At 41.9% G+C, this 20,170-nt stretch overlaps 1 protein-coding gene across 1 annotated transcript in view; it reads left to right on the forward strand.

Moving 5' to 3' along the window:
* Window positions 1-30: 30 nt before the first annotated feature.
* The window catches only part of yap1 (Yes1 associated transcriptional regulator), a 37,014-nt gene continuing 16,874 nt past the window's right edge, over window positions 31-20,170 (forward strand). Inside the window, 4 exon segments of the mRNA XM_022189074.2 lie at window positions 31-1,178; window positions 2,321-2,556; window positions 11,521-11,639; window positions 13,493-13,606. Of these exon segments, the coding sequence (XP_022044766.2) occupies window positions 978-1,178; window positions 2,321-2,556; window positions 11,521-11,639; window positions 13,493-13,606 (670 nt within the window). The 5' untranslated portion in view covers window positions 31-977.

The following is a 20,170-nucleotide window of genomic DNA, read 5'->3' on the forward strand; positions in this document are numbered from 1 at the left end:
TTTACTGTATATCTTATGCTGAAGAGGTGAAATCCTTAAATTCTCATTAGTTTGTGCATTTGCATGCAAAAGTTGTAAAGTTATTAAATGAACAAATAAATATACACACTTTATATAGAAGTGAAAAAAACTTTATTTTCAGGAATTGTTGCACAGATTATCTAATAAATGTGTAATGATGATTAGTCATGAAGAGTAAATAAGCAAAAAAATAAAAATTCCTCCACAATATAGAGATTTGGGCATATATTTTATAATATTTGGGTATTTTGGTGCAGGTTTAATCAGTTTTAATGCATGTTTTGGGGGAAATAGGGTCCCAGGCCTGCACTGACTGTACCTTTAACGACTCTTGTCCCAATTAAAGCCAAGCTCCGCCTCTGGAGCAGACGTCCCATGAGTCATAAAGTTTGATGTCCTGCCCAAAGTTTAGAGCCGACTGCTGCAAAACTTTTTTTTCCTCCTCCAGAAAGTGAGCTGCGGAGATTTGTACTTCTAAGTATGACTTTCCCCTAAAAGAAAACTCCCAACAGCTTCAGCTCGGACAAGTTGGACTTTTGTTTTTTCCCTCATTTTCAGCTGCCTCTGCGTTTTTTCCTACCTTTTTTTTTCCTGTTGGGGGGGAAAGTTGAGGCCGAACGACAACATAGATTCCAGTGTGGAGTAGATATGCGCTTTGTTACATTCACAAGTATGCCAGCAGAAAACAACAGGAAAACGCTGTGTTTCACTGAAGATTTCGACAGCTAACACACTGCGGGAGACAGCAAACTTCTCGACTTGGTGAACTTTAGAATGACTCTGGGAAACTTTTGCTGAGTGTCGTCGAGATTTCCAGATTTCCTGCTGCGTAAAAACGCACAAGAAAAAAAAAAGTTTGGGATTGGCGCAAGTTTTTTTGGTGACTTTTCTGAGCGCAACATTTTCGGACACTTTATTTTAAAAAAATAAATAAACAAAAACTTCGTAGTGGAAATATGGATCCGAGCCAGCACAACCCTCCTGCCGGACACCAGATCGTCCATGTACGGGGCGACTCGGAGACTGACCTGGAGGCGCTTTTTAACGCCGTGATGAACCCGAAAAACACCATCGTGCCCCCGTCAGTGCCCATGAGGATGAGGAAGCTGCCAGACTCCTTCTTCAAGCCCCCAGAACCAAAGTCCCATTCCAGACAAGTAAGCCCACCCTGTTCCTCCTCTGCCCCTTCTCAGAAATTAAAGCGAGGCCCATCCTGTGGGGCCTACAGTACTAGACTGCTACCTAATAGCTCCTTCACTTTGTTGTCGTTTATAACCTTCATGATCCATTTTTATCCGTCATTTGTATGTAAACAAAATTATATTTCACCCTTTAGAACATCCACACTGTGCCTTGGGAGGTTTGTTTTGTTTTTATGTCGTGACATCCTCTTTTCTTCAGGGTAATTTGCACTTAAAAGTGTTGAGTTCCCATCTACTTACCACATTTTAATGGCAAAACAAACAAATCAACAACACAATTCACGAGGCTGTGTTTCCAAACATTCTGAAAGCATGTCATTTGGTTGCATTCATGCCGGAAAAAAAGTGGAGAATATAGTTTAATTTTATAATAACTCGTTGCATTGCTTGAAGCTAGACTGGTTAAATAAAGTTGCACATGTGTATTAATGTTTTGTTTAGTAATACATGGTTCTTTACAGATTTGTAGCAGTCAATTTGTGCAACAGGTTTCTCAAACTGTTTTCTGTTTGGAATCAGGATGATTTGCAAACAAAAAAAAAAATCATGTGATAATTTGATTCAACCTATATTTCTCAACCCCCCCTCCACCTCTCAACCTTCCTTCCCTCACCCCTTCTTCCCCCCTCCAACAACTGTGGGTACTCTGGAGTTTTGTAACAAGTGCGCATGCGCCGTTGCCGCAGCGAGTCTGCGCTCTGCTGTGTCCCACACAGGCCTCAGATCTCCCTCCTTGGATCCAAACAACATCCAAACATGCCCGCACTTGCGCTTGAATACAACAACTTACAACCATTCAGGTGTAGAGATGTATGAGAAGTGACTGGGTTTTAAATTATGTAGAAAGGACTATAAAATCAACTAAAACTGGCTGTTTCAATCCCTTTTGGCAAATTTTCCAAATGTTGAAAAAAATTTTTTATATTTATAAATACTTATGCTAATTTTCTTATCACATTCAATCACATGGCATGAAACTGGACAACTGGAGTCTAATTTTAAGTTGAGATGTTCACACAAAACTCCCAAAGGGAAGCCATATCAATTGCAGAGACTATGGGATTGAATTCACACTGTGTCTCCTGCAACCCCAACAGGCCAGCACTGATGCCGGGAGTGGCGGCGTGCTCACCCCCCACCATGTCCGTGCACACTCGTCCCCGGCCTCCCTGCAGCTGGGAGCCGTTTCTGGAGGCTCGCTGTCTGGCATGGCCTCAGCAGGTGCCTCCCCTCAACATCTCCGTCAGTCTTCTTATGAGATTCCCGATGACGCGCCCCTGCCCGCCGGGTGGGAGATGGCCAAGACCGCCTCCGGCCAGAGATACTTCCTCAAGTAAGTATGCTGCCACGCAAGTGTCTTTGTATTATAGTCTTTGGACAAAACCCTGCAGCTTTAAAAAATGTGTTTTTGATCAATAGTGGAGAGCACGGAAGAGTCATCAGTGAATCTCTCCGTTTAATAAGATGATGTCAGGAGTCAGAAAATGCTCTTATGCGATGTCTAATCTTAGCAACACATGTTATTCCTACACTTGAAAATTGGTGTTGCTTCATTTACCAAAAACCGTGTTAGTCATCAGAACATTTCTCACGGCAATGTCGGTGTGTCACTCCAGTACGTCCAGTCAGCCAAAGGAGTGTATTTGAAGAGGTCATGAACTGTTCAAAACAAAGAAACACCCATTCACAGACAGTATTTACATCAAAATTGCACTTGAGTGTCTTGTTATGGTGCTACAGGAACAGCAATGGTTGTAAACGTTGGTAAGAATGGAAATTTTTGGTTTCCAGTAATGATTAAGACAAGTCCAACTTACCAGCAGTGTCTCATACTACAGCTCTGTTCAGTGTACATTATGCTGACAATGACTTCCAAATCTGTTACGGTTCACAATAGTGGCCAGTGTGCACAGAAAGAGACAATTGCAATAGTTAAATTGTAGGTTATTAAATTTGGTGGCCTCTGCAAACAAGAGGAGTCTTTTGAGGGACTGCTGCTGTATGTAGTGTTCCTTTTTCTTGGTCTCAGGTTTCAGTAGAAACAATGGACCACTGTAGCTGCCCCAGACAGCAAAGGACTGACAGTTCTGCAAAACTCATCTGCTAACCAGCAGATCTTCTCCACATTAAATGACTCAAAGTAAACTTCAAATTGGAGCTCAAAGGCAACCAGAGGCTCTTCGGTTTCTCCTAGTTTATCTGTAATATTGTGGCTTGTGAGGCTTTTTTGTTCTTATGTGTTTATTATTATTCTTGTAGCTCCTTTATTGTCTGCAGTTCGGCAAAAAAAAAAAAAGATCTCTTGAATTATTCATAAAAGTGATGTCTTTGTCAACAATTTATGTTAATATAATCCGCTTATTGTGCAACGCTCCAGCGTTTATGAAATGCCCAGCAGCTCATATTTAGAGAAGATCTGACATTGAAAGTCATTGTCGCTCCACTGGAAGGCAAAATGTTGTCGCTCCTAGGAAATGTTCCTCTCTGACACGGAGTCTGAGCAAACATGATAGCCTCAAATTTACTCGGATCAAAAAAGGGAGCTTTCATTACCAGATGTTTTAAGGTCGCACATCTGGAGAACATCTGGCCCATTTTGAAGAGGCTCTTCTAAAATCAAAAAAGAAGAAAAAATAAAAGGACTCGGGGGGTGGGAGAATGAAAACCTCCTTCTCAAAGACTCTCAGGATTTCTGCAGTTGTTTGGAAACTTAATTTGTGAAGTGTAGTTGTACTATTTAGTGTTGTTGTAGCAATATATCCTTTTTTAAAAATAGAAACAGCAATAGCTGTCAAATGTTAGTTGAATTTTTTTTATACTGTTTAATATTGAAGACTGTAGGTAGGAAGTTACTGTATTTCACTTATCAATTGGTAAAATGTAAGACGGAAAATCCAGAATTTGGAGCAGAATAATACGAACTAATACTCTAAACTTTAAGAGAAAGAACTTCTTTATGCATATATGTATAAGATCCCTTCCAAAAATACAACTAAAAAACAGCAGCAAAGACTGAGAGCATTTCACAAAAAGCATAATGAAACAAAATAGACAATGTTTTCACAGTTAGTTTTTTCTGTGTTTTGACCTTCAAGAACCTAATCTCAGCGTTACAAAAACAAGTGCTTGAATGGAAAAAAAATATTCATAGAAAATAAAGATATTAGATTATAGTGCTGAATTCGAGGTTTATTTTTGCTTTCTACTCACAGCAAACTTGATAGAAACTTCTGGACTTGTTCAGTGGAAAACAGCTAAATCACTGTAACAAACTGTTAAACAACCAGAGGAAGTGTGTTTGTGTTCCAGTAAGGAAACACGAGGAGACGTCTTCCATACGCTGCACATCAAAGTGCAGATATTTGATCAGGAATAAAGGCGGCCACGGCAGAGCTGCTGGAAAAGACACTCCCCTATTTATAAACAGGGGTTGTCTGACCGAGACGTGTTGCAGGAGGGAGTGAAGCCGAGCCAGAGAGAGAGTGTGTGGGTGGGTGGATGGACTGGTGGGGGTGGGGAGTCGGTCACCAGCTAGCAGAGCAGAGCCGAGCCGAGCACAGAGTGGGGGCTCACATTTCACTCCGGTGACCGCTGTTGTCCTTAGAGATAAATCAACTCAGGGTGAAAGTTTTTTTTCCCCCCTCAAAGACGCTGTTTCTCCTTCCTCCTGTGTTGTTTATTACTACACTATGGGATTATACAGTTGGGAATGATTGGCTTGTGTGAGTCACGGCAGCCCCTCAGATGCCACTCCCTTTAAAAGTCAGGCTCGGTTTTGCTATGAATGGAGCCGTGGCTCTGTGATGGTGCCTCTTCTGTGTCAATGGAGTTAAATGGCAGCCATGTGGAGATGACTAGAAGAGGGGCCAAGAGAAACTCTGGCCCTCCCTTTGTTCCAGCAGTGAAACAGTGATCTTTATTCAGACCACAGGCCTGTTGAGACTCATGTGAGTCCTTCCCAAAATAGACAAATGGCTGACATGAAGTATAAAGATGGCGGTGAGGGAGCAGCGGCTTTGTTGGGAGTTTAACCGTGTTCTTCGCACCTGAAATGTACAGCTGTTGTTGGGGTCGAAGTTTGATCTGAATTCTAAGAATCAGTGATCATAATAGCAAGTATACCAGCACTGATAGATTTTTTATCTAACAGATCATTTGGTTATTCTGTACAAACACATAGCTGCAAATTTAATACATCTTTTCAGGCATCTATTGAGAGAAAAACGTTGGTTAAAAACAAAAACACAAAAAAAAGCTTCATAGCAGCCCCAATGGGAATATTAGACAAATATGATCCATTGTGCAAAAAAACCCCACTAATTTTTTGTTGTTTTGGATGTTCCATAAAAACAAAGAATAGGACAATGTCAACAAAGTCTGCTGATTTTGCCTCCTCTTTCTTCCAGCAGTTTGCAGTGGCCTTTGATTTATAACGGCAGGGGCACGAAGGTTGGGTCACCTTGCTTGGTGCTGGGATGGGGGCAGGGCTGGTCTCCAGGGCTGGGTCATAAACTAATGAAGGTTTCTAATTTAGACACACCGGTGAACTAGGAGGGGTAATCACCGTTTCCGGGCCCTTATTAAATGCAGCTTTGAAAGAGCTTTTAGTTCGTGGGAAGTCAGCCCTGAGCAGAAGAAAGCTTTGGGGGGCTTGAAGCTATTGTTTGCCCTCAGGGGCAGGTAGAGCTCAGTGCTGATGGACACTTTTGTCTTTTCTCAATTAGATTCTGAAATGTTTTGATGAGCCTGGTGTCCCACAAAGTGAATGGCCTACTTGTCTCTTTCTAGTTAAAGTTGGCAGTGGTTGTAAATGATGAGATTATTCAGTGTGGTGAAGTTTGATAAGTGCTTCCAATATATTTTATTTCAGTTTTTTATACTATAAGGCAGCACTGTCTCGGGTAACACTAAATAGATAAATAGTCCAGCTTCACTATACCCTATCTAAGGTTTCCTGAACATCTGCTGCACTGACTACAAGGCAGGGACCCCTAATGTGAGCTGGATAAATCAAAGTGTTTGTTTGGAACTGGATATGCTGATTGGAACCATGAGATTTTAATGAAACTTCAATGGAATATTTGGCTTGTGTAAAACAAAAAATCCATTTTTTTTTTCCGAATAAGTATAAAAAGTTTGCTTTGTTGTATGTCTGTTTCTTTAAACTGAGAAAGGCTGGGACTGTTTGCCATTTTCTACATGATTATCAATATTATCGTGAAATATCCTGTGCCTGTCTGTGCGTACATCACACCCAAAGCATAATTTAACTTCTACAATACCTAAAGTCCACACACAAATGCAGTGGTTGCTCAGAAATAAGCACATTGTTTGCTCTAAACGTATTTATTAAAGGTCCAATGTCAAAATTTGATTTGAGCTTCATAGTTTGGCATTGTTAATCTAATACTCAGCATCTCATGTACACTACGGTTCAAAAGTTTTCCATGCAAACTCACATTTTTTTCATTTGCTAACATAATTGTACAAGGGTTTTCTAATCATCAGTTAGCCTTTCAACACCATTAGCTAGCACAATGTAGCATTAGAACACAGGAGTGATGGTTGCTGGAAATGTTCCTCTGCACCCCTATGGAGATATTCCATTAAAAATCGGCCGTTTCCAGCTAGAATAGTCATTTACCACATTAACCATCTCTATACATGCTTAATACCTAAATATTTTCGCTATCGATTGTTATCAAAGTGCCTGCAACTCTGCATAAAACTTAAAATGCTAAAAAGAAAACACCAGTTGGATTTCATACCCAGCTGTTTTGAACCTTTGGTCGGTCACAAATGGTGCTGGGAAGACTGGGCTATAAGCCTGCGTGAAGCCCTCATTTGGAGCAACTTTGTGTTTGACAAACTTTTGGTTTATTGACCACACACAGACAAGAACCTTCCTGTTCAACTGTGGCCTGTAAGCTCAGTACACAAACGGGACTGTGAGAAAGTCAGGCTGGTGTTTACCAAAGTCTTGATGTAACACCTCTGTTTCAGACATCAATACGTCCACTGTCACTGAGGGCATCTCCACAGAGATGTAGTATCTGAGAAGTGGACCCTCCTAGGTGGGGTTTCGAGTTCCCGAAAATACTGAAAACTCTTGGCAAATAGCACTTGAATAACAAATTTGTAAATGTGTTTTACTTAGTGAAGGATGTGTAAATTTTAACTATAACGTGCGACATTGTAAGAAAGTCTTCAAAATTTTTTAAATGCACTATTTGTGCAAATTGATCAAAAAATAAATAAATCATTTGTATGCTGGGGCATGGCAATCCCTAAAATGACACTAAATAAATAAGTGAATTAGTTTTGAAAAATAAAAGCAGCAGTAAAACTGAGCCACAATCTGTTCTGGAGCTTTTCTTTATTAGTAGGTAGGACGATACAAGCCGTCCTTCAAAAGGAAACTTAAAGCCACAATAGGGTCACAGAGGTTGCCCCAATAATCTCTCTTGATGATGTCCTGCTGATAGAGAGGCAGCCAGGCATCCCCGGTCAACCAAAGTGGAGGTGGTCATCCTCATCTTAGAGGCCTGATTACATCTGGCCTCCCTCAGTGCAGTCTTTAGTCATCGGCTTCAACCACCTTCCAAGCACATACTCCCAGGGTGGAGCCCCTGTGGCCTGAGGATCCCATTTTTAACATTTGACAACTCAGCTGTGGGAGTGTTTCATCATTGCCTGCACTCCCCATAGCTTCACTCCCCTTTTTACACCAGTGAAATGTAGCTTTTTGACATCTGGCTTCGAAGAGAGGCAATTTCAGCCGAGTAAAGACTCAGTCTGGCCTCAAATCAAGCTTTTGATCTGCAGTTTTTGCAGGTAGCAGAGCTTATTTGGAGACATTTAAACCCCAGAGCTAATTTATTTTTGGGTCGAGCATTCTCCCCCGAAGCCAGATGTAAACGCCACAGTTCACGAGTGTAAACAGGCGGTCGTTTTGTTTGTCATACTAGTTTGTCATACTACAGTTATCAGATGAATCCTGTGAAACAAGTGCAGTGTGCAGATGTCTTCACTTAGATCTGTGAAAGGAAACTTAAGTTACTCTTTGAAGCTTTGAAGCTCTTTGAAGAGAAGTCTCGAATGTTCTTTGTATGGATGGATATGATCAGTGCACAGCAGAAAAGTTGCGTGCTATTTAAGTAAAGTCGTGTTTAGGCTTCATGCGGAAGGTGTCCCTCCTTCTCCTCGGCAAGACACATTATAAATAACGCGGGCACAATAAACATCGCCTTGATAACTGGGCCATCGGTCAAAGAGAGGTCAAGTGTTAGGATGGATCAAGAGTCCCACTCTGTAGTATGCTAAGCCACAGGCGACCATGATGACAGCTTGAGCAAAAATTAGCAAGTAACACTCCATATTACAGGCAAACCGAGTTGATAACGGGTCACGTTTGAACCACAGTGCTCTCCTTCGCTGCAGTCACTCGGCCATTTACAGACACGTTTCTCTGGGGAAGCTAATGACGGGTTCTGGTTTGTCTTTGCTGATTCACGACAGAATATCAAACGTGAGATTATAGCCATGTCCATAATAATGCAGATCCATGGATTTGTTCCACTGCTTTTTTCCCATTATCAGCTGTAAGACGTTGGAAAAACAGATTTTTAATCTGAAAATGTTCTCCCAATGTTTCATTTTAATAATTTAATCTCTTATGGATTGGAATTCGGTTGTAGACGTTTGTAGTTTCCTCCGGCATGAAGATTAGCAGCCGTTGCTAGTTGGTGAAAAGTTACAACTCGAGGAATATAGTTTTACTTTTAACAGTTTGTCGTCTCAGTTTGGACCTTAAGAACTTGTAGCACCGTTACAAGACAGCAAAATTAGTTGAAAATGTAAATATTGCTGTTTAATTTAACTCCATTTGTGGATGAGGTTGGACCCTCAGCCCATATTTCTCTGCCCAACCCCAGGGATGCAGTCTAGGGCAGGGTGCGGTGGTCGCCTTGCTGAGCTTGTCGTGGTGTCAGAGACATGTAAAGACAACAGTTGTGACTGTGGAGGTTGCAGTTCATCAGCAATTCCTAAGAGCAACTGTTGGCCTCCAGCCGTCCCAACAGTTGCCATGAGATTGTTTTGTTTTATGTTTCGCCTACAGGAAGCAGCGCGTTGCTGGCCATATAGGGTGCAGGGCAGGTTGAGTGAATGGATTATCTTTTCGTTTTAAAACCTGGTGATGAATTACTGGCACTTGGTAACTCATTTACCGATTTCCTCAGTTCCCGCATACAGGGCTGGCTGAGTTGGAAGCTCTCATAGATTTCATCAGAGAGGGTTTTGATTATCATTGCCTCTACCGGCTTTGTTTACATCAGTTGTGATTGATCTGAGCTGCGAAAGTTTGCATCTCGAGCCGAGTGTTTGATAGAAAATTCAATATTTGTACTTTCATCTGTGCACAACAGTGAGAATCACATGCCGAAGGGGCTGCTTTGAGGTTGCTTATTTCTGTCCGTGTTTTGTAGCGTTTCTGTTTGGCATTGGTGTGCCAGGATGTGCAGGCCCCTCATTTACAATAAACCCTCCCTTTCCTTATCCCTGCGCTCGTCTCCCAGTCTCCTCCCCTGTTCTTCCCTTCCCTCTATAATAAATGTCATAGTTTCCAGAGTGGGAAGGAGGCAGCGAAGGGGGCAGGGTGGGTGCTCAGACTGTAACAGAACCACAGCGACTCATACAGCCAATGGAATTCAAAAGGATTTGCTTCCGTAGATTTTTTTTTTTTTACTCTTTCACTCTTTTTTTTTCCTTTTCTGTAGTTGTCTCCCCCCTGCTCCCTATGACCTCTCTTTCTCAAGGGCCCCCTCCAGTCTGAGCAGTTCCAGCTATTTTGCTTGGTTTGTGGTGTTTGTGTGTGTGTGAGGGCTGGTGTGGGGGGGAGGGTTCGGTAGGGGATTTGGCAGCTCCTTTGATCAATAAAGCATAAACAAGAGGGGGCTTCAAAATGGGTTGCATTGTGTCAGGGGGAGGAGTGCTGAGTCAGGCCCTCTCGCTCTCTGGCCTGGGATAGAGAGCAGACAGGCAGGCTGGGATTACCGCAGAGGCCAAGAGAAACTCTCTGAATCTCTCACTTCAACCCAGCTGTTCCAAAATCTGTGCTAATGGCGCTTTGGGATCAAATTAACAGCCAGCTTCAATGAGAAAGTAGGGTGCTTGGGAAGAACGCATCCAGAACACGGGGTATAATAGATCGCTAAGGGTAATATTTAATTGCATTATAAATAAACTCTTTGTTTTGGGTTGAAATAATTCAGTCACTACGTAAATGCAAGAGTTGCGCTTTTTGCATAAACAAGCCGCTGGAGTTTGGTGCCTATTTGTTTGAGATGAGGGAGGTCTCTTAAATGGGATGGTGCGGAAAAACAAAACCAGAAAAAAAAAACAACAACAACACTGGAAAAAAAGAACAAGTGAATAGTGTGCTTTTAGGTCGTAGCTCAGTCTGCGCCTTTGTCAAGCAGGTGAAAGCTTTGTAAATGTGGCGCCAGATTGTTAAAGCCCCTGACACTCCGCAGTGTCCGAGCCGCTTCCAGGAAAAAAGGACCCCCTGCGTTGAGCCCTGGGACTGACCCTCCCTCAATAGAGAGGGTCCTGCTCAGGAGAGGAGGGCTTCCTGTATTAGCTTTCCATCTTAATCAAGCAACAAGTACCAACAAAGCACTAATTATCAATGCCTTCACAGAACGCAACACAATGCCCCCCCCCCCCCCCCCCCCCCCCCCCCCCCGTTCCCTCCCCTCCCCCGACTCCCCAGTCCTGTCCCGGCAGAGATGAGCCAGAAAATAGATGGAGCAACATTGTTTGACATTACAATGGTTGTTTTGAAGCCAATCGTGGCTTCTTTCGACAGAAGTTTTCAGCTTGGCTTGATTTATTTTCCGCTGTCGACTACTGTTTTGATTTTTGCCTCATTTACTTATTAACCGTGTTGTTTATTTATGACTCAACTTTAACTCAAGTCAAGGTGTTTTGCTTCACTCTTACTCATGACGTGTCATTTTGCCAAGGAAAAATATCCCAGTCTAATGTAAACAAAAGTTTTAAAAATGTCTGTATCGAGTTGTGGTTTCAAACTGGGCCAAATAGACACAGATCAGTTTGGTTTCCTGTAACAGTCACCATTTACAGGCTGCTCTGAGTCATTAATTCCTGCTTGTGACCTTCTGTTTCGCATTGATACGGCCCTCGGTTTGAACTCACTACTGATTACTGGTTGGAAAAAAAAGAAAACTGATGATAATTTTTCTTCTTTTTTTTTGGCTATCTTCTCTCTTTACAGCCACATCGATCAGACCACCACTTGGCAGGATCCTCGCAAGGCTCTTCTCCAGATGAACCAGCCTCCCCCTCCCAGCTCTGTGCCAGTCCAGCAACAGAACCTTATGAACCCAGCCAGTGGTATGTGTTGTTCAACTTAGTTTTATTATAGAGGCAGCACATGACACAATTTGCAGAATGTGCAGAGTTTCCAGCATTAAGCTAAAGAATTATTGCCCAGCTCTTTCTGGCATTTACTGAAGTTCACACAACACGCAGGGGAAGTCAGGTACAGTCTCGTTCTTACATGTCACTACTCGATATACCTCAGTTCTGTCCGTGTAGTTGGAATTTGCCCTAGGTGAGGTAAGACGTAGGCAGAACGCTACAGGTCCTGTCTGACATGTTTGGGAGCTCAGTGACTCACAGATTGCAGAGTTTACAGATGAACTATATCTGCGGTTGTCACTGTTCTATCTAGCAACCTGCGAGTAAATCTAAAAAAAAAAATATCTGAAATTTGACAAACAGGTTTGCTTAGCCCTGATAGTAATGATGCATTCACAAGTGAGAAATGTTGGGCTATTATTTGTTTTGGGTATTTTAGCCCATGTAGCCTGTTTACTGTCTGTCTGTAGTTGTGTCCAAGTATGTACACATCAGCATATCCATCTGATTTTAATGTTTCTTTTAAGCTCGGTTTATACTTCTGCTTTGAATGTATGTTGTTGTTACACTTAAGCCGCGTATGCTACGCTGCACCCCAGAAATGTTACTAAACATCGTAGCTATGAAGACCGCAACTGCAGTGATTGGTTCACTTGATCTGCTCAAAAATAAACTTTCTGTGAGACAAAATGTAATATGGAAATAGCTGTAATTGTATCTGTCAATATTCTGCACGTATAGCCATATTTCCTTATTTTACTGGCTCAGCCAATCCATGTATATACTCTAACATTTGTGAAATCTCTGAAAGTAAATGTTGCTTAACATTTATAAGCTCCAATTCTAACATGATCAGTTCAGTTTCAGTTGTCAGCATTTGAAGTACACAAAGAAACTCAACACAGTTGCATTGAAAGTCCAGTGCTAACTAGCATGAATGCTCACATGGATGCTCATGTAGATTCAACACATAAGTATAATGATACGTGTCCAAAGGATACATTTTCTCACATGTAAACGCATTGCATCTGATAATTGCCTGCTTGGTGGACGGGTCACTAGCGGGCCACTACATGATCACATGACAGCGCTTTCAGTTTCAGTCCAGTGGACACGTCAGACCAACATGGCAGCTCGGTCACAAAGTTTCCCTTTATTACGAAAACAGTTCAGCGAAAAGTATTTTAAAAGCATTTAAGACGAGAAATAACCTGTGCAGTTGCTGAACTGTCCTTGTATTAGTTCAGTGACGGCTAGTTTAAACGTTCAACGAAAGTTTGCAGAAAGTAGAAGTCAGGTGTACTTTATGCAAATGAGCTGCGGGGAGATGCACCAGATCACAGCCTGAAATGCAGTGCAACAGAACCAGCATTCAGTGCGGTGCGTTTCACATAGACAATCGATGGGATGCATGAAATTGGCCGGATCCTGTGGGCGCGTATCATAAGGCCAGAGGTAAACTTTGGATTATAGTCCCTTGCAGGTGTACTTCCAAACAGCTGTGGACACCACGGATACAAAGTTGTCATTATTTTTCTGCTTTCTTGTCCACTGTTGTCTGCTTGGAGGAATCCATTACATAAATATCCAGTAGGGTCAATATGTCCACTATTTCTCAAACAGAATCCTCACAAAATGGACTGCAGGTGGACTAAAGTTGATTAGTAAGTAAATCCAGATGCAAGTTTTCCAGGGAGTTTAATCAATGCCTAAATCAAGCTTATAAGTGTATCTAACCACAATATACTGTAAATATGCCCCTTGTCAATTGCTTATAGTTGTGTAAAATCTTGACAACAACAACTTTTTTGCCTGTCACTCGTCAGGACCCCTCCCTGAGGGCTGGGAACAAGCCATTACATCCGAGGGAGAAATTTACTACATCAACCACAAGAACAAGACCACATCCTGGCTGGACCCACGACTTGAGCCACGCTACGGTAAGTTTACTGTAGCGTGTTATTTCTTTCTTAGTCTAGTTCTTTATTAAAGTAAAACACCATGTAAAGTTCTGTCCAATAAATTAAAGCAGTTTATTATATGACACTCAGAAGTGTGAATAGAAAAATGTATAGAAATGTTTCTGTTTTGAGAAAAAGAAACTTTTACCAGTAACTTAAAGATTTCATTAAACATTTGATTTTTTATGATTTGACACTGTCCCCAACAAAATAGCTTTTGTTAGTTCACGAAACAGCCCAGTTATAATAGTGATGTCAATTCTGCTATGATTCATAGTTCATTTCACAGCGCTACATTGTTTTGTCCTTACTGTGTGCACCGTTGGTGGCTGAAAACAAGATTTCTCCAAACCCCACCCTCAAAAGTCACACCTAACCTTTTGTCAGCCATTTAGTGTTGGCACAACAGCTGAGTTGACCATTAATCCCCCGGGCCAGGCTAAAGTTTGACAGTTAGCTTTCAGTGCGTGGCGGCCGGGCTTGGTGAATTAGTGACAGAGCCAGGTACATGTGTTGAGACTTCTCGTGTCCATGGGAATGAGCTAATCCTCCAGTGTGCCAGGAAGACTTCCAGAGATGAAGGCTCCTACTTATGTCACTCTGAGTCATTTCTCTTCAGGTGCCATCCTTTCATTACGGCAGGCGTTCCCCAGGGAAGTTCACCCCAGTTCACAAAAGGCAACATGTGTGAATCAGCACGCAGCCTGTTATCCTGTTTAATTTAAGTTTTTTTTTTTTATCCAAATTGAGCACTTAAAGGGCAGGGTTATTTTCTTCCTTTAAGCAATTGTATGTTCCTGCTCTGAAAGCAGACAGGAAAGTTCAAAACAGAGTTGTAAGGGGAGCAGGGCGGCTGGGAAAAGATGGAGGCTCTGATCGGCAAAGCTCTTTGAAGATTTATAAGTCTTGAACACACAAGGCTGCTGGGCCCCTGAAGCGAGTGAGAGGGAGAAAGAGACAGAGACTGTTAACTTCATTACATGCCATAAAAATAATCTCACTCCGCATGAGATCAAATCTTTCCTCTGCTCAATTATTCTAATGGTTCACGTTTATACCTCCTCTGTTGCTCTTTTGCTGTTGTTTGTACCGTTTGAAAGTTTGTTTTTTTAGATTTTAGGAAACTCTGTGATATTTCAAGTGGTTGTGTGGCTTGCTTCTCTAAGGACGACCTGATTGTTCTTTGTAGTTTTATTTTTAAACTTATTTATTTACATTTTGCATAGAAACAAAACTAAATTTTCTTCAGAAACCTCTACACTGCAGCTATGTAGGTTCTCCAATCATAAGCCAGCTGCTTTTGATAATGGAGGCTATTGAGCTTTGAGAAGAAAAGCAGCAGAGTACCTTTAACTGAGGGTTGTTGCCGCTGGCTTTCCCCTGTGTGAGGCCCAGTACAGGCACAGCCCCATTCTGCTCCAGCTCCAGACAGACTTGAATCTCTGCCAGGCCTCTTTATTCTGTGGTCCAACTCTTAATCTGTTCCAGACCTTTTCAGTCAAAGAACTCCAATGTGAGAGGGGAGGTTGGAGGGGGAGGGCGGGGAGAGGCAAGGCGAAAGGGGAAGAAAGAAAAACGGAGGAACAGAGAGAAAATGCCGATGGGATAAGCCATGCATCCTCTTTAGGATTCCAAGGAGGTGGTGAGCAGCGAACAAGCCATGAGTGCTTTGTGACTTAGTTCAAAAAGAGAGCTGGCTGATGTGGATATTGTTGTTGTCTTGACATACCACTATTGGTAGAGACAGCGAGGAGATACTTGAGTGCACCAAAAGCACAGATTCACAAGCTGTTTGACAAACACGCATCATGAAGTGTTTCTATGCCTCAACCTTCAGAGCATTTCAGTAGGAAAAGTTGGCACCTATTAATGACATCACTGTCATGAAATACTCAGTGTGACGAGGGTCTAGTAGCTGCTTCTTTGATTTCATTCATCATTTTTATTCATTAATTATTTATAACATCAGAATCTGAGATTTTTTCCCCAAAAGCTCTGTCACAGTTGAGTGAAATGAACTTCATTTGCAGCATAAAAGACATTGAAAAAACTGCAATTAGTGAAAGTCAGCATCAACTCTGCACTTTTGTACAGGTAAAATGCAATTTTCCTTAAAAAAAAACAAAACATTTACTCACTTCTACCTGTTGTCTATTGATATAGTTGATGTACTCATAGTGTCAGTTGCCTTTTTTGATTTTATTCACTATTTTTTATTATGTTTCTTGTTGTTTTTGACATATCACAATCCAGACTCCAGCACAATTAAGGTGAATTGGAATTTAGCTGCAGCATAAATAAAACACTGACATCAGAATCTGAGATTTTTTTTGCAAAAAATCTGTCATAGTTGAGTGACCTGAACATCATTTGTGGCATAAAAACAGAACAATGGCAGTTGGTAAAAGTCGCAGCACTTCTAAATTCTAATTCCAACTGTTTTGTTGGAACTACGTACTATACTAACTTTCTCCCTTTTAAGATTTTTTATAATATGAATGAATGATCTTTCAGATTCTTTATTTGGAACTGGATGAATAAAATGGAATTACTATATTTTTGTTTCACCTTAATCTGTATGACGTAATTTTGCAAAAAATGAATGACAATATTTCTACTAAACAAATTTATTGAACACAATCGCAACCTGTTGTCTGTTTAACTAATTATTATTATAATTGTTGGTTCTACTCATAGCTTATTGTTGTTGTTGTTGTTGCTGTGTTCTTTATCTTTTAACAAACTATTTAATTCTTTTTTATCATGTAACCATTACTCCAGCACAATGGAGGTGAATTGATTTCGTTGGCACTGCTAAAAAAATTCAAAATGACAATATGTAAAAGTTAGCAGCACCCAGTACTTTTGATAATCAACAATACTTAAAGCTGCTGTCCGGAGTTTCCGTTTGTTTTCAATCTATGTATCATTGTTTAACAAAGCTTAAATGTGTTAGTCTAGTTCGATACTATAATATGAAGTTAGTATAACGCGATATGAAAATTTATTCCTGAGCTCCGCCTTCCTCTCATAGACCCCCATGTTATTCCAAAAAGCGCCGGTTGCTGCCGACCAATCAAGTTCGAGCTTCAGCTTTGTCATGCTGTCAATCAACGGTTACGCGCACAGCAAGCAAGCCCATGCAGAGGTGGGCGAGCTACGCACTACGCAACCGCGCGCACATTTGTTTTGCTTGTGGAGGAGAGAGCATCAGGGCTCAGCAACTTCCAGAAAAGTTACCAATCCCACGGCTTGTCAGGCCAAGACACTGCAGGACGTTTTTTGGCTCGGGGTGCTCGCGTCGCTCCCCGACCACGGCCTCCATAGCCCGCCTGACGGCTTCGTTTAGATGCTCGACCTCTGGAGGAAGATGTTGGGGCGTCTGGGACATACTCTTCGTCAGAGGAGTCATGCAATTCTGAACTCTAGATGGAAATAAATAAACAATGTAACACATATACACGCGTAAATGCACTAAGTTTGATAAACAACGTCATCCAGAGGGATACACGAGTGTAATCACATATTGAAACTTTACTCGTTCGTCCTAGCAGATTCATGTTATTTTGGTATTAGGACACGTTAGACTCAATACAGCATTCTAACGTAATTCCTTTATTATTTACTAAATGTACTAAATGCAGAAGAGGGGAAAACAGCAAAACAGGCCATATGCTGCAGCATTCCAGGCACTTCTCTCATGTACTGCGCGCGTGCACAAATAAAGGGGCGAAATCAGAGGGAGGGAGGGAGGGAGGGTGGGACCACCAGTGTTCTGGGAGACGCTGCGATTCAAACTCCGGACAGCAGCTTTAATTCAAACTGTTTTGTTAGAACTGTAAACTACTAAAACTTCCTCCCTGTTAAGATGTTTTATGTAATACGGATAAACTGACTCTGACAAAACATTTCAGATGATTTTATTATGGATTAGGAGGAGAAAAAAAAAAGCATTAATAGATTTTGTTTCACTTTAATCTGCAAGACTTTATTGGCAATAAAACAAATATACTATTTAAAATCAATGCAATTCTAACTTGTTTACGAATAGAATTCTCAGATACGGTGCCGTACGCTGTCAGTACTGCCTGATAAACTTTTTTCTTGGCATCCAGAGTCAAATCAACACAGGCTGGTTTCAATCAGACTTTACTGGAGTACAAGATGATAAAAACTGTGTTTTTTATCACTTCCAGACAGTTTCCCCACTTTGCTTATCTAGACATTTGAAACACAACACCTTCCCAAAGGGCCTTCGTTTTCTTTCTTTCTTTTAAAAAAAAACAAAAAAAAAACTGTTAAATCGACATCAGACAAATATTTACTAAGCCTTCAAAGGTGCTGTGCCCTGGTCACATAGAGAAACTTCCCACAGCTGGCACACCCTCAGCTCTACCTGCCCCAGGTGATCCGGCGGTGTAATGTGCCTGCCAGTGTGATCGGCTGATAAGAGCCTGTGTTGTTGGCTCGTTGTGTTGCAGAAGTGCGTGAAGAAGACAAAAGGCAGACAGCATTAACTTGTCTCTTATCTGCTTGGCCCACTAGCAGTCACCACCTGTATGTGCTGCTGACTTAAACCAACCCCCCTCACCACACACACACACACACACACCACACACACACGCACACACACACACACCACCACACACACACACACACACGCGCGCACACACACACACACGCACACACACGCACACACACACACACACACACACACACACACACTCCGCCTTCTTACCCTGCACTGGCCTCCCTTTAAAACTATCACTCTGGCCCTGAAGTGAACCTGTGCTCTGCATCTATCTCGCCCACAGATGTAATTCCCCACTTTGATATCTTCACTGTTTGTGCATAGTTCCTCCTGTAGCATTGGTGGTTATTTGCTGTTTGGTCTATGAGGGAATCCTTGACTTCAGCAGAAGCTCTGCTGCCCTGAAGGAAAATTCCAGTTAACTTCAATTTTGGTTTTACTCGCATAGTTGTCCTGAAAATATCGTATTTGCCACATTATCCAGATTACATAAACCTCTAGATTTGGAGGTAAAACTGATCTGTGTGCTGCATAACAATGGAAAGTTTGGTCAGCTAGAGTTGATTTATGTGTTCTGTCTGTGAATTTTGATGGGAGTTGGACTGTTTAGGTAATAATTTTGCAGCATGTTTCTTCCGTATTGCTTTGGCTGTCTGATTTTTGTCTCCTTCTGTGTGAGATTTGACGGACATGTTATTCTCATTGATAAAAATCGTGGTCAACAATAAAGACCCAGGATGTTAGAAATCAGATTTTTTTTTTCTTTAGACCTCTACCTTGTGTATTGGTGGATCTCGGCCCTCACTTTAACGCAACTCTTCTTCAAAGCTCGGGCCTTAACAGATCTACAGCTGCTGGCATGGCCTGTGTGCAGCAACTCTGTCATGAGAACAGTTAATGGTGCCCTGATGGCGGAGCGATCCAGCCACAAAAGGCCTCAGTATCTGCCAAAGATAAGAAGCAGAGAGAAGTAACACAGTCTCCCATGGATTCAGTCAATGTGTGTGGGAGAGAGAGGAGGCGACTCCGTGACTCGGTGTGTTTGTGTGCATGTGCGGGGCTGGGGTGGGGTTTGATGGGGGAGGCAGTGTGGACAGAGAGGGAGGAGGGAGAGGGGGAGAGAGATGGGAGGCAGGGCAGGGCGGGGCCTCCAGAGCTTCCCAGGGAGAGCCCTCAGCCACAGTTCATTCAGCTCCTGCAATAGTGTAAACAGACAGTGATTGAATGGTGATGAGAAAGGTGCCGGGGCGGGCAGGACAGCACGGAGAGGCAGTCCCGCATGAAAATTGTGCCTCCGCCAAGGCTTTGTTGTGGTTGCTGCTTCAAGCACATAAGCAAACAGCACTGCTCATTGGTTCCATTACTGTTACACCCCTTGTGGTCAAGCACATTTGCTTCTTTTTCTCTACACTGATAAAATGTGTGACCTACTTTGCATGCATAGATTACAGCACTGCTTGGCTTTGCTTTATACTTATGTTTATTAGACCCACCCCACTACAGTAAAGAAAACAAAGATTTCACAGGGGAGCAGCTGTGTTTTCAGTACAAACACATTTGTTCTGATATTGTAAGCATGTAGTTAGCTTGCGACCGCACAGTGCTGCTACATCTGTTGTGTGAAAGAGGCAACAAATGTAAAACTTAAAAGCTGCATGGTATTTACATAACCTGAGGTAGAGCTATATTAATTAAGTGTGTCAGATTGAGCACAACGTTCTCATCAGTGGCATCATTAGGCCTATTTTAGGGGGGCTTCAGCCCCCTGAAAATATTCTTTCGCCTCCTAAATAGTTTTATGTTAATTTATTTTTTTTAAGGTTTTTTTTTTCACAAAAAAGTCCTGACAAATTCAATATAATGTGGCCAGAATATGAGCTGAAATAAATCATCACATAACCAGTCATTACTAACTTAAATATGATCAAAAATCTTAGTTTCCCTTCACTTCATAGTGGAAGGTAGAGAGTCCGACCCAGTGCGTCGTTATCCAATCCATTCCACTTGTTCAT

Source organism: Acanthochromis polyacanthus, chromosome 13 (assembly GCF_021347895.1).
Source record: "Acanthochromis polyacanthus isolate Apoly-LR-REF ecotype Palm Island chromosome 13, KAUST_Apoly_ChrSc, whole genome shotgun sequence".
In the NCBI taxonomy this organism is placed as follows: Eukaryota; Metazoa; Chordata; class Actinopteri; family Pomacentridae; genus Acanthochromis; species Acanthochromis polyacanthus.